This window comes from Stegostoma tigrinum, chromosome 16 (assembly GCF_030684315.1).
Source record: "Stegostoma tigrinum isolate sSteTig4 chromosome 16, sSteTig4.hap1, whole genome shotgun sequence".
Classification (NCBI taxonomy): domain Eukaryota; kingdom Metazoa; phylum Chordata; class Chondrichthyes; order Orectolobiformes; family Stegostomatidae; genus Stegostoma; species Stegostoma tigrinum.
In genome coordinates, this window is record NC_081369.1 from 67,644,060 (window position 1) to 67,659,490 (window position 15,431).

A 15,431-nucleotide genomic window follows, 5' to 3' on the forward strand; every position below is an offset into this window, starting at 1 on the left:
CTCTGGATACTTTCAAGAAAGAGATGGATAGAACTCTTAAAGATCGTGGAATCAAGGGTTATGGGGATAAGGCAGGAACAGGATACTGATTGTGGATGATCAGCCATGATTACAATGAATGGTGGTGCTGGCTCAAAGGGCCGAATGGCCTACGCCTGCACCTATTGTCTATAGTCTCTGCCTTTCCAACCATTCCTCTCACCTCAAGCCCCACCTCCATCCCACTAACCTTAGCCTCACCCCCGCCCCCCTGATCTGTCCGTCCTCCCTGCACAGACCTATCGCCCCGCCAGCGACACACCTTTACTGGCTTCATCCCCGCTTCTTTAACTTGTCTGTCTCCTCTCACCCAATCTTCTCCTTTATCCATCTTCTATCCGCCTCCCCCGTCTCCCTATTTATTTCAGATTCTCCTCCCCCCTCCCCCGAAGAAGGGTCCCGACTTGATACGTCAAGCTTTCCTGCTCCTCTGATGCTGCTTGGCCTGCTGTGTCCATCCACTTTCACACCGTGTTATCTCAGGAACTCCAGCATCGTCAGGCCCTACTATCTCTGTAACAACTTTCTCCCCCTCTCTCCCTATTCATTTCAGAACCCCCTCCCCCTTTTCTGATGAAGGGTCTAGACCCGAAACGTCAGCCTTCCTGCTCCTGAGATGCTGCCTGACCCGCTGTGTCCGTCCAGCGCCACATTGTGTTATCTGCAGTTCTTTAGTTTGTTTCCCGTTCGCTGGCCATTGCATTATTCCCATTGGCCTCCACGGAGGACCTTGCTCCCATTGGCTGGCCGTTGCGCGATTTCTATTGGTAGCCTCCAGGATCTCGAGCCCATTGGCTGGCTATTGCACTATTCCCATTGGCCGGCCGTTGCCAATTTCCCGACGGTCGCCCCCTGAAGATGTGCTATTATTGGCTGGCCATTGCACTAGTCCCATTGGTTGTCCAGTGCCGTGTTCCCATAGGCTGTTGGGTTGGCGGGCGATGGCGGCCGGGCTCTCGGTTCGGGCCGGGCCGCTCGAGCTTTTTCTCCGGGACCGCGGGTGGCTTCGGGTCGGGGCTGAGCTGCGAGCAGATAGCCTGAAGCTGACCAGCGAGGACTTGGAGCCTGGGGTCTGGGATGGTCTCTCCAACGGATCCCCGCGGCCGCGGAGCTCCAGCCCGACTCCAGTACATATGAGCCCGGCGGGGCCTGGATCTGGGAGTCCGGGTCGAGGTGCCGCGGTTGTGCTGCCCCGGGAGGCCAGCAGCCCGAAACCGGGTCCAGGGCTGGCCGATCGGGTCCGTACCGTGAGGGTTGTGAAACAGGAAGCCGGTGGCCTCGGCATCAGCATCAAGGGCGGCCGCGAGAACCGAATGCCCATCCTCATCTCCAAGATTTTCCGGGGCTTAGCGGCCGAACGTACCGGCGCCCTTTACGTGGGAGATGCCATCCTTGCGGTGAACGGAGCTGACCTCCGGGAGGCGACACATGACCAGGCCGTACAGGCCCTGAAGAAGGCTGGAAGGGAGGTGACCCTGGAGGGTGAGCGGGGGCTAAGGGGAGAGCGACCCGATCTTCGAGGTTCGGGTGAGGAGGGAGCGTACCCCCCCTCCCCCGGGGAGAGAATGGTCCGGGGATTCCTCTTCCACAAATTGTAAACGGATAATTTCGATGTTGAAATCTTCATTGAAAGAGATGTATAGAGAGAGATGTGCGTCTAATGAATACTTGCCATGTTGTTTCTCTGCTGGTTTCTGGACTGGTTCACATTGTACAGATTCCGATGGGAGCCGAGTTCTCCTCGAGTTTAACTTCATCAGTGTAGGCCTAGTACACGTAGAGTTTGTGAACATTGTGTATCCACCTGAAGGGCAAGTGGTTAACAGTAAGTGATTAGAATATCCTAAGGATCCAACAGGTAGAAATGTATTACATAAAACACAAATACAACCAACCAGGAGGTGCTAAAGATACTCCATTTGAGCTGCTTCTGTCTTTTTAAAATCTAAATCTACCATCCTAATCCTTTACATACAAACTAGGAGCAGGATTAGGCTATTCAACTCCTTGACTCTGCTCTTCCATTCATAAGATCATAGCTGATCTGACGGTAACCTTAAATCGATATTCTCCCCAGGCCTGTTAACCTATCATCCCCTGGCTGAAAAGAATCTATCTGTTACCAGTTTTAATTGTGTTCAACGACTTGACTTTCTTCACTTTTTCAATATGGGAGTTCCAAAGACTTGAGATGTTCCACCAGCAAAAAAATTCACTGCATCTGTTTTAAATGTGTGACAGTTTTAAACAGTAACCTTTAGTTTTAGATTCATTGTTAGATTCTTAATTCTAGATTTCTGTTGTTTTCGAAAGTCACAATTTGGCAGGCAGCATTCAAACATAAATGTTCCCTAGGCCATTACCTCTGTTTCTGCATTAATAGTTTGGAGATAATGCAGTGACAAGAATGCTAATGCAGTTATCAGGGAGGTGATGATCTGGTGGTATTATCACTGGACTGTTTGTTCAGAGACCTAATAGCATTTAGGGTGGCACGGTGGCTCAGTGGTTAGCACTGCAGCCTCCCAGCACCAGGGACCCGGGTTCGATTCCAGCCTCGGGCGACTGTCTGTGTGGAGTTTGCATATTCTCCCTGTGTCTGCGTGGGTTTCGTCTGGGTGCTCCGATTTCCACAGTCCAAAGACGTGCAGGCTAGTTCGATTGGCCATGAGAAATTACCAGTAGTGTTCAGGGGCGTGTGGGTTATACGGGGATGGGTCTGGGTGGGATGCTTCAAGGGGCAATGTGGACCTGTTGCGCCAAAGGGCCTGTTTCCACACTGTAGGTAATCTAATCTAATCATTCTGAGGACCTTGGTTTGATTCATGCCAAGGCAGACGGTGGAATTTGAATTCAGTAAAATATCTGGAATTAAGAATCTAATGATTACTATGAATCCATTGTTGATTGTTTGAAAAACCCAAATGGTTCACTGACCTTTTAGGGAAGGAAACTGCAATCTTTACCATATTTATTCCTATTCATCTGTTGGATGTGAGCATCGCTGGCTGGCCAGCATTTCTTGTCCATCCCTAGTTGCCCTTAAGAAGATGGGGGTGAGCTGTCTTCTTGAGCTGTTGCAGTCCTCCTGCTGTGGGTTGACCCACAATCCGACTAGGGAGGGAATTCCAGGATTTTGACCCAGCAACAGTGAAGGAACAGCAATATATTTCCAAGTCAGGATGGTGGGTAACTTGGAGGTGGTGATGTTCCCATATGTGTGCTGCCCTTGTCCTTCAAAATGGAAGTGGTTGTAGGTTTGGAAGGTGCTGTCTGAGAATCTTTGGTGAATTTCTGCAGTGCATTTTGTAGATACTATACGCTGCTGCTACTGAGTGATGGTGGTGGAGGGAGTGAATGCTTTTGGATGTAGTGCCAGTCAAGTGGGCTGCTTTGTTCTGGGTGGTGTCAAGCTTCTTGAGTGTTGTTGGGACTGCATTCATCCAGGCAAGTGGGGAGTAGTCCATCACACTCCTGACTTGTGCCTTGTAGATGGTGGACAGGCTTTGAGGAGTCAGGAGGTGAGTTGCTTGTCACAATGTTCCTAGATTCTGACCTGCTCTTGTAGCCACCGTTATTGTGGTGAGTCTAGTTGAGTTTCTGATCAATGATAATCCCCAGGATGTTGATAGTGGGGGATTCAGTGATGGTACCACCAATGAATATTAAAGGATGGTGGTTAGATTGTCTTATTGGTGATGGACATAGCCTGGCATTTGGGTGGCACGAATGTCACTTGCCCCTTGATAGCCCAAACCTGTATATTGCCGGGGTCTTGTTGCATATGAACATGGACTGCTTCGGTATCTAAGAAGTCACGAATGGTGCTGCACATATCCCCACTTTTGACCTTATGATGGAGGGAAGGTCATTGAAGCCGCTGGTCTGACCTGTATGTGACTCCAGAACTACAGCAATGTGGTTGACTCTGAACTGCCCTCCGGGCAATTAGGGATGAGCACTAAATGCTGCCCAGCCAGTGTCACCCTTGTCCTGTGAATGAATAAAGGAATACAGTTATGCCATTGATAGCTTTTGTCATTGAAATGTTTTGTCACTGCCCCCCTCTCTCTGACTTTCCCACCCCCAGCTCTGGCTCACCCGTCTGCCCACTGTGTGCCCATCTATCTCGTTTGACCATTCTCTTTTCTATTCTAATAAGATCACAAAGTCAACATGATTACAGATAACAGGGTGTAAAGCTGGATGAACACAGCAGGCCAACTGCATCAGAGGAGCAGGAAGGCTGGCGTTTCGGGCCTACACCCTTCCTCAGAACAAAATTATACAATTGAACCTGGAAGAGTGAATTTAATCCAGAATGGGAGCGACAGTTCTGGACCTGTCACCTGGGGAGAATGAGCCTGTGCAGATGGAATGCATATAGGGAAGCTTTTGCAGATAGTGACTACAACTCCGATAGATTTAGGTTAGTTATGGTCAAAGGTAAAGATGGGTTGGGAATAAAAGTTCTTAATTGAGGAAATATTAATTTTACTAAGATAGTGTTATGGGCCAAGTGCTGGGAAATGGAGCTAATGTAGATTTAGCGTAGCTTTTTGTCAGTGCAGGCTTGATGGGTCAAAGGACCTCCTCTACTGTATGATTCTATAATATTAATTTGATAATGGTAGGCTGGGAGCAGCTACTTGCACATTAAACTGTCAGAGCAGTAGGAAGCATTCATTGAGGAAATACCAAAAGCACAGATTAAATTTGTGCCTGCAATGGTGAGACCCAGGCAGGAAAATCCTGGATGTCAAAGAAAATGAGCATTAAGACTAATGGATGGGAGAAAATAGCTTAACATGGCAAAGGCCCTCGAAGAATATAAAATGCCCAGTGTGATCTTAAGGTAATTTGGAAAAACTGCAAGAGTGCATGAGAAAATATTATGTAGAAAAAATGGAAAACAAAAGGATTTTTAAAATATATGAATGATATTAAATATTTGTTTTCCGTAAGTTGTGGGCATAGTCCTCAGTGAGTACTTTGCGTTCAGTATGGATTTGGACAACACAGTTGTGGACATCAGGATGGAGAACTGTGAAATATTGGAAGAAATCAACAGAGAGGAGAGAAGAGTGTGCTGAGCAGTGTTTAAAGTGAATAAATCTACAGATCTGGATTGGATGTATTCCAGGCCGTTTAGGGAGGAGATATCAGAGATATCCTCTTTGGCCAAAAGTGAGGTACCAGAAGTTTGGATAACTTTTAACATTGTCCTGTTATTTGGAACAAAAAGAAGAATGAGCTACACCAGGAAATTACAGGCCAGTTTAATCCCAGTGGTGGGTAACTGATTAGAAAAAATTCTAAGCGACACAATATATCTGCACTCGCAAAAGACAGATTATTCAGGCATTGGCAACATTAATTTATTGAGGAAAGGTTGTGTTTGAAATATTTGATTGAAATTTTGAGGTGAGTGTTGATGAGTGTAATGCATTTGGTGTGGTCTGTGAGATTTTAGCCAGGCATTTGTTAAGTTCTGTCATGGCAGATTGTTCAAGAAAGAGTCCTTGAGATCTGAAACAAATGGTATGTTGGATCTAAAATTGGCTGACAGTTTAGAAGCTGGCACTAATGGTAAAAGGATATTTCTGTGACGAGAAGTCTATTTCTGGTCAATTCTTCAGGGCTTGGTGCTGTGGCCCTTTCTGTTTCTAGTGCATGTTAATGATTTGGATGTAAATGTAAGGAATGTGATCATGAAGTTTGAGGATGACATGAAAATTGGTAGAGTGTAAATAGGGCAGCTAGCTATAAGCTATGTAGGAGGACATATAGTGGACTGACAAGTGAGCAGAACAGTGAAAAATGAATACAGCCTGGAAAACTGAGGTCATGCAGTTGGGACGGCTAATAAGACTAGAGATTACACTGAAAAGTAGGACAGTAAATCGTGGTGAAGATCAGAGAGACTTTATTGCGTGCTTTACCGATCTCTGAAAGTTGTTGGACAGGAAGAAAAACTGCTAAGGCGGCATTGGGACACTAGTTTTTATTAGCTGAAACATAGTATACAAGAATAGGGAGGTTATGCTGTAACTATATAAAACAATGCAATGGCCACAATTGGAGTACTGCATCCAGCTCTATTCCCCACATTACGGCAGGATGTGATTGCACAAGTGAGCGAGCAGAGGAGATTTACCTGGACACTGCCTGGCTGGAGGATCTTTTTTCTTTTACTCTTCATTCATTTATGGGATGAAGGTGTCGCTGAACAGATAGCATTTATTGCCCATCCCTAATTTCCCAGAGGACTGTTGAGAGTCAACCACGTTGCAGTGGGTCTGGAATCACCTGTAGGCCAGAGTAGGTAAATATGGCAATATCCTTCCCTAAAGGACATTAGTGAACCAGATGGGCTTTTCTGACAATGAACAATAGATTTATGGTCATCATTAGATTCTTATTTCCAGATATTTTATTGAATTCAAATTCTACGATCTAGCATGGTGGGATTCGATCTCTGGTCCCCAGAACACTATTTGGGTCTCTGGATTAACTGTCCAGTGATAAAACCACTAGGCCATCGCCTCCCCTAAATCTGAGATATGGGAAAGACTTAATAGACTGGGATTATTTTTCTTGGACCAATGAGGTTCAGAGGCAACATGATAGAGATGTATAAGGATGAGGAGCATAGATGGGGTAAATAGGGCAGTGATTTTTTTTTCCCCATTAGTGGAGGGGTCAGTAACCAGGGTTTATTGATTTAAGGTAAGAGGTAGAAGTCTAAGATGTGAATTCAGAATTTATTTATGGTCCGGAGGGTGTTGGGTGTATAAAATTGAATGCCTGAATGAGTTACTGAGTTGGAACTTCTCAAAGTATTTAAACTGTAATTAGATGTTCATTTGTGTTGTTATAGCGTCTGGGGTTTTAGGCCAGAAGTTGTAAAACATAATTCGTGCAGTCAGATTTTGACAAGTGTAGGCACGATGGGCCAAATAGCAACCTTCTGTGTTGAGAATGTCTCAGACAATGTCATTTATCCAATTCGGTACAAATAAAGGAAAGCAATTTTTTACAAATGGAGTGAGACTGCATGTTGCTTTAGAGAGGTGCACTTGAATCACTAGCATACAGGTACAGCCCGAGAAAAGCAAATGAATGTAGGCCTTTCTATGCTGGTGTTGGAAGTCATTCAGAGTTTCACTAATTAATGGGCTGCAGAGTCGGAGAGATGTACAGTGTGAAAACAGATCCATTGGTCCAATTTGTCCGTACCGACCAGATACCTAAATTAATCTTATACCATTTGTCAGCATTTGACACATTTTCCTCTAAACCCTTCCTATTCATAGACTTGCAAATGTTGTAATTGCTCTGGCAGCTCATTCCATATACACACCACCCTCTGTGTGAACAAGTGACCCCTTAGGAACAAAAACAAAGTTGTTGGAAAATCTCAGCGGGTCTGGCAGCATCTGTGGCAGAGAAAACGGAGTTAACGTTTCTGGTCCGGTGACCCTTCTTCAGAACCCTTCGAAACGTTAACTCTGTTCTCTCCTCCACAGATGCTGCCAGACCTGCTGAGCTTTTCCAGCAACTTTGTTTTTGTTCCTGGTTTACAGCATCCACACTTCTTTTTGGTTTTTATTAAGTGGCCCTCTGAGGTCCCTTTTATATCTTTCACCTACCACTTTAAACCTATGCCCTCTAGTTTTAGGACCCCCACCCCCCACTCCTGGGAAACAGACCTTGGCTATTTACCCTTTCCATTTTAATAACTTCTATAAGGTCACCCCTCAGCCTCTGACACTCTCTAGGGAAAATTGCCTCGGCTAACACATCCTCTCCCTTTAGCTAAACTCTGTAACCCTGGCAACATCCTTGTAAATCTTTTATAAACCCTCTCAAATTTCAAGGTTGTGTTCTGAGGAAAGGTTGGGCCTAAAGCTATTGAAGCTTAGGAAAATGAGAGATTATGCTATTAAAACATGTAACGTTCTGAGGGGCCTTGACAGGATGTATGTCAAGATGTTGATATTTCTTGTAGAGGAATCTTTACCTAAGGCTCACAGCTTAAATATAAAGGGTCTTGCGTTTAAGTCGAAAATTTGTTTTAACTGGCAAAAATTGTTTACTTGAAATGCTGGAAGTTTACTGTAACGTCATGATCTCTGATGTCTGAGTAGTCAGTTGAGGGTGAGAGTGGGAAGGGTGTTCACTGGTAAGTTTTTATTTAAGTTTGCATCATTATTTAGGTGGTTTATACTGTAAAGTATAACAGTGTGTATTCACCTTGCATTAAGTTTCCAATACTTAATGTGTGTTTTTACATTGGTTGACTAAGACATCCATACATTCAGAGTATTTAATTAATCAGTACACTCCTGGTCCCTTAGATGTCAGTTAATAAATATTTGCTGTACCTTCTTCCTTTGAGCATTAAGTATCTTTTAGAATTCAGTACCCCAGAAAGCTGTAAAAACTACCATTGTATGATCTGTAATCGGTATAAAATACAGGGTGTGTAGGAACAGAGACAATGTGACAATGAACAGTACAGCAGGGGAGCAGGCCCTTCAGCTCACCATGGCTACACTGATACATAATACCTTTCTAAACCAAAAACATTTTGCCTCTGCTGTCCATATAACTCCCTTCCCTGTCTTATGCATATCTGTCAAGTTGCCTTTTAAATGTTACTGTTGTACCCACTTCAACCATCTTGCCTGGCAGAACATTCCAGGCAGTTAAGCTCCTCTTTTCTAAAAAGAAAACTTGCCTATCATATCCTTTTAAACTTAGGCTCTTTCACCTTAAACCTGTGTCCTGTAGTAATTGACATTTCAACCCTGGGAAAAAGACTGACTATCCATGTTTTCCATGCCTTTGATAATTTTACAAATCTATCAAGTAGCCCTTGTCCTTTGACATTCAATTGAAGAACAAGCTAAGTTTGTTCAATCTGTTCTCAGCTAATAGCCTCAAACCAGGCAACATCCTGGTAAACCATTTCCATACTGTCTCCACATCCTTCTAGCAGTGTAGTATCTACAACTGTACACAATATTCCAAATTTGGCAGAACTAAAGTTTCGTATGGCTGCAACATGTCTTGTTGATTTTTATATTCTGTAGACCAGTTGATGAAGGCAAGCATGCCACATGCCGCCTTGACCACATTATCCACTTGTGTTGTCACCTTCAGGGAACTGTGTATCTGTACACCCAGATCACTGTGTATGTTGATGTTACTATGTGGATTATGCAATTTACTGTATACTGTAACTTGCGTCGGTATTCAATGAGGAGAGGGACATGAAGGATGTTGAGGTTTGGGATAGATGTTCGATTACTCTAGGTCAAGTCAGCAGAAGGAGTGGGGGAGTGGAACTGTTGGGTATTCTAAAAGGTATGAAGGTGGACAAGTCATAGAACATAGAACATTGCAGCACAGTACAGGCCCTTCGACCGTTGATGTTGTGCTGACCTATCATACCGATCTCAAGCCCATCTAACCTACACTATTCCATGTACGTCCATATGCTTATCCAATGACGCCTTAAATGTACCCAAAGTTGGCGAATCTACTACCGTTGCAGGCAAAGCATTCCATTCCCTTGAATGAAACTACCTCTGACATGTGTCCTATATCTTTCACCCCTCAATTTAAAGCTATTCCCCCTCGTGCTCGCCATCACCATCCTAGGAAAAAGGCTCTCCCTATCCACCCTATCTAACCCTCTGATTATTTTAAATGTTTCAATTAAGTCACCTCTCAACCTTCTTCTCTCTAATGAAAACAGCCTCAAGTCCCTCAGCCTTTCCTCATAAGACCTTCCCTCCATACCAGGCAACATCCTAGTAAATCTCCTCTGCACCCTTTCCAAAACTTCCACATCCTTCTTATAATGCGGTGACCAGAACTGTACACAATACTCCAAGTGTGGCCGCCCCAGAGTTTTGTACAGCTTCACCATAACGTCTTGGTTCCGGAACTCGATCCCTCTATTAATAAAAACTAAAACACTGGATGCCTTCTTAACAGCCCTGTCAACCGAGGTGGCAACTTTCAAGGATCTGTGTACATGGACACCGAGATCTCTCTGCTCATCTACATTACTAAGAATCTTACCATTAGCCCTGTACTTTGCCTTCTGGTTACTCCTACCAAAGTGCATCACCTCACACTTGTCTGCATTAAACTCCATTTGCCACCTCTCAGCCCAGCTCTGCAGCTTATCTATGTCTCTTTGCAACCTATAGTATCCTTCGTCACTATCCACAACTCCACCAACCTTAGTGTCGTCTGCAAATTTACTAACCCATCCTTCTACGCCCTCATCCAGGTCATTTATAAAAATGACAAACAGCAGTGGACCCATCACCGACCCTTGCAGTACACCAATAGTAACTGGTCTCCAGGGTGAACATTTCCCATCAACTACCTCCCTCTGTCTTCTTTCAGCAAGCCAATTTCCGATCCAAACTGCTATATCTCCCACAATTCCATTCCTCTGCATATTGTACAAGTCCGCAGGTCCAGATGGGACCTATCCCAGGTTCGTGAGGGAAGTGAGAGAGGAAATAGCTGGGGCCTAAACAGATATCTTTGCAGCATCCTTGAGCACAGGTGAGGTCCTAGGGGACTGGAGAATTGCTAATGTCGTCCCTTTGTTTAAGAAGGGTAGCAACTATAATCCAGGTAATTATAGACCGGTGAGCCTGACGTCAGTGGTGGGGAAGCTGCTGGAAAAGACACTGAGGGATAGGATCTATATACATTTGGAAGAAAATGGGCTTATTAGTGATAGGCAGCATGGCTTTGTGCAGGGAAGGTCATGTCTTACCAACTTGATAGAATTCTTTGAGGAAGTGACAAAGTTGATAGATGAGGGAAAGGCTGTAGATGTTATATACATGGACTTCAGTAAGGTATTTGATAAGGTTCCCCATGGTAGGCTGATGGAGAAAGTGAAGTCACTTGGGGTCCAGGGTGTACTAGCCAGATGGATAGAGAACTGGCTGGGCAACAGGAGACAGAGGGTTGTAGTGGAAGGGAATATCTCAAAATGGAGAACTGTGACCAGTGGTGTTCCACAGGGATCCTTGTTGGGACCACTGTTGTTTGTGATATACATAAATGATCTGGAGAAAGGTATAGATGGTCTGATTAGCAAGTTTGCAGATGACACTAAGATTGGTGGAGTAGCAGATAGTGAAGGGGATTGTCGGAGAGTGTAGCAGAATATTGATAGATTGGAGAGTTGGCCGAGAAACGGTAGGTGGAGTTCAATCCAGGCAAATGCGAAGTGATGCATTTTGGAAGATCCCATTCAAGAGCGAACTGTACAGTAAATGGAAAAAGCCCTGGGGAAAATTGATGCACAGAGATCTGGGTGTTCAGGTCCATTGTTCCCTGAAGATGACAACGCAGGTCGATAGAGTGGTCAAGAAGGCATACGGCATGCTTTCATTCATCAGATGGGGTATTGAGTACAAGAGTTGGCAGGTCATGTTGCAGTTGTATAGGACTTTGGTTCGACCAGGTTTGGAATACTGCGTACAGTTCTGGTTGCCACGTTACCAAAAGAATGTGGATGCTTTGGAGAGGATGCAGAGGGCGTTCACCAGGATTTTGCCTGGTATGGAGGGCACTAGCTATGAGGAAAGGTTGAGTAGATCAGGGTTATTTTCATTAGAAAGACAGAGATTGAGGGGGGGACCTGATTTGAGGTCTACAAAATCATGAGAGGTATAGACAGAGTGGATAGCAAGAAGCTTTTTCCCAGAGTGGGGTCTCAATTACTAGGGGTCACGATTTCAAAGTGAGAGGGGAAATGTTTCAGGGAGATATGCGTGGAAAGCTCTTTACACAGAGGGTGGTGGGTGCCTGGACCGTGTTGCCAGTGGAGGTGGTCGAGGCGGGCACGATAGTGTCATTTTAAGATGTACCTAGAAAGATACATGAATGGGCAGGGAGCAGAGGGATACAGACCCTTAGAAAATAGATGACAGGTTAGACAGGAGGATCTTGATCAGCGCAGGCTTGGAGGGCCGAAGGGCCTGTTCCTGTGCTGTAATTTTCTTTGTTTCCTCTCAAATAAGATCTTCCAAAATGTATCATGTCACAGTTGCCCGGATTAAATTCTGTCTGCCACTTCCCCGCCCAAGTCTCCTGCTAAATCCTCTTTATTATAGGCCATCTCGATGTACTACCACCACCCTGCGTGCATACGTTACAAACCACACGGGCCCCAGCACTGATCCCTGTGGAACACCACTGGTCACATCTCCAGTCAGAATAACATCCTTCCACTGCTACTGCCTTCTGTTACTAAACAGTTCTGTATCCACCTTACCATGGATCCCATGTGACTCCATTTTTTGTATCAGGCTGCCATGAGGGGCTGTGTCAAAGATCTTGGTTGTTTTTGTGCGCAAGTCTTTTAGAGGTGGTGCAGCAAACTGGGGGAATATGTTAACTTAGCATATAGTGTTCTAGGCTTTATTATTAATAGTGTCATAAATTTTAAAAGCCTGGAGATTATGCTGAATTGCTATTTAAGGGGAAGTGATAGGGTAATAGTAATGTCACCAGACTAGTAATTCAGAACCTAGGTTGTTGTTCTGTGCATGTGTTCAAATCCCACCACATGGTGAAATTGGAATTCACTAAAAATCTGGAATTGAGATCTAATTCAACGTCACCTACTAAAAATGGTCACAAAAACTCAACTGGTTCAATCATCCTTTTGGGAAGGAAATCTGCCGTATGGCCTAGATGTGACTCCAGTCCGACAGCAATGTAGTTGACTCTTAACTGCCTTTTGAACTGACAGGCAACTGAGAATGTGCTACGAATGATGGCTTCGCCCACCGTGCCCTCCAGGAGTAAAACATAAAGACTGGCTGGAGTACTATGTGAAGTTCTAGGAGACTTTCTTGAGGAAGAATGTCACTTTAAAATAATTGTTTCAGGGATGAGAAACTTCAGTTATGAGGAAAATTTGAAGAAGTTATGATTTGTTTTCCTTCTACAGCAGAAAGCTAAGAGGAGATTTGATTGATGTTCTGAAGGAAAGATCCTGGATATAGCAGATGGAGAGAAATCACTTTGGCAGCAGCAGCACAACAAAGCAGAGTGAACCTGGGGGTGAACACTGACAGGAGCTATTGGATAAATACTTGAGCGGAGTCAGTCAGAGTGGTGGTGGGTGGAGCTGAACCCAGAGGCAAAACTCAAAATATGGTGTTGGCTTGGCTGCTCAGGAACTAGGTATAGGGACTGAGTGAGCAGTGTCAGGAGGGAGATAAAGTATAAAGTATTTACTTTTTGTAGTTTATTATTAATAGAGAGGGAGAGTGAGAAATTTGATTTGGTGAGTGGTGGGTGAGGTTGTGTAATTGGCTCCCAGATTATTATCTGTAGTTTAAGATTCAAAATAGCAGGAGAACTCAGCTTCGTGAAATGCTTCTTCTGCAATATATGGGAAGTCAGGACACTTCCAGTGTCTGTGGTGATCATGTATGCAGGGAGTGTGTTCTGCAATTCCTGATTTGTCAACACGGAGCACCCTGGAGCTGCTGTTGGACTCATTGTGGCCATGTGTTGCTGAGAATGTTGTTTACTGAGCAAGTCTCAGCATCAGTAAGGGCTACGCAGTTGAAAAAGAGGTGGGTGACCAGGAGGATTAAGAAGTGTGAGCAGGCAGTTCAGGAATCCCCTCTGGCCATATCTCCTCAAACTGATAGTGTTTCGGATACTGTTAGAGGGAATGGCCTCTTGGGAAAGTGACAGCACCATCCAGACCAGTGGCACCATGACTGGCTCTGGTGTACAGCAGGGGGAGTCGAAGCGTGGGTGAGCAATAGTGACAGGTGACTATAGCCAAGGCACAAATAGGTGATTCTTTGGCTGTAATTGAGACTCCAGAATGGTGTATTGCCTCCTATGGCCAGGGCCAAGGATATTCTGAAGAGGAAAGTAAGCACCCAGAGGTCGTGGTCCATGTGGGTGCTACAACATAGGTAGAAAGAGAGAAGGTGCCATGCAGTGGAAATTCAGGGAGTTTGGTAGGAATTGAAAGGCAGGGCCTCTAAGGTCTTGGCCCCTATACGATGTGCCAGTGAGGCCAGAAATAGGAAGATAATGCAGCCGGATGCATGGCTAAAGAGCTTGTTTTTGAGAGAGGGAATCGGATACCTTGATCATTAGGATCTCTTCCAAGACCGGAGAGACATGTAGAGGAATGATGGTTTGCATCTAAACTGGAGGGGCAAGAATGTCATTGCGGGAGTTCTGCTGGCAGCACATGGAATGCTTAAACTAGTGTGGCAGGGATGGGAACCAGAGCAATCGGTCAGCATGTGAAATGTTTAAAGGGAAGAGGGGCACAATCAAGTAAGTCTAGAAGGAAGAACAGGCAGGGCCAGTTTAATGAATATGACAGACTAGCAGTATGACTATTTTAATGCAAGGAGTCGAACACAGAAGGCAGATAAGCTTACAGCTTGGATTAGTATATACGACTAAGATTTGGTAGATATTGAGAGAAGCGTGGGACTGGCAGCCCAACATTCCGGATTTAGATGTTCGAGTTGTGATAGAGAGGGCTGTAAAAAGGATGGAGGAGTTGAATTCCTGATTAAGGAGAAGGTCAAGGCTGTATTAAGAGAGGACAAATTAAAACAAAGAACAGTGAATGCTGGAAATCAAGGAAAACCAGAAATTGCTGGAGAAACGCTGCAGATCTGGCAGCATCTGTGGTGGATGATACTGTTGTTGCCTGGCAGATTGATATATTCATTGAGGAGGCTGAGTGCCAGCTCTCAAATATCTCCTGCGATCTCCCCCTTAGACCATGGCCCTACCATAGAACACCAGACCATTGTGTACAGGGAAGATAGGGAGATATCTGTAAGCACAAATCTCATTTCATCTGGAGTAACTATTCATTCTCCCATGCTGACCTTTATCCATTCCTTTGTCTGCCCAACTGTTTTTCTCTCTATCTAGGCTCTGTGTCAACCTAATGTTTACTCTTAGCCCCTCCATCCCTTCTCTAGCATACATATCAATGCATTTCTAGCTACAGCCAGTTCTGACTAAGAGAGGACATCTTGAAAGGCTCATCAAGCAAGATAATAGGAGTAGCACTTGGGAAGTTAAGGCTCCACCAATATATCCATCCTCAATGATGGAAGAGCTCAGCGGATCAGTGCAAAAGATAAGGCTGAAGCTTTTGCAGTAATCTTCAGCCAGAAGTGCTGAGTGGATGATCCATTTTAGCTTCCTTCAGTGGTCCCCAGCATTACAGATGCTAGTCTTCAGCCAGTTTGATTCACTCCACGTGATAGCAAGAAAGGGTTGGAGGCACTGGACACTGCAAAGGCTACGGGCCCTGACAACATTCTGGCAATAATACTGAT

At 44.8% G+C, this 15,431-nt stretch overlaps 1 protein-coding gene across 3 annotated transcripts in view; it reads left to right on the top strand.

Annotated features, from left to right (window-relative positions):
- The first annotated feature begins 957 nt into the window (after nucleotides 1–957).
- Nucleotides 958–15,431, top strand: part of sntb2 (syntrophin, beta 2) — a 62,241-nt gene continuing 47,767 nt past the window's right edge. For all 3 annotated transcript variants that reach the window (XM_048546533.2, XM_048546531.1, XM_048546534.2), the window contains exon 1: nucleotides 958–1,521. In XM_048546533.2, coding sequence (XP_048402490.1) covers nucleotides 981–1,521 — 541 coding nt within the window. In that variant the 5' untranslated portion in view covers nucleotides 958–980. The remainder of the gene's footprint in view (nucleotides 1,522–15,431) is intronic.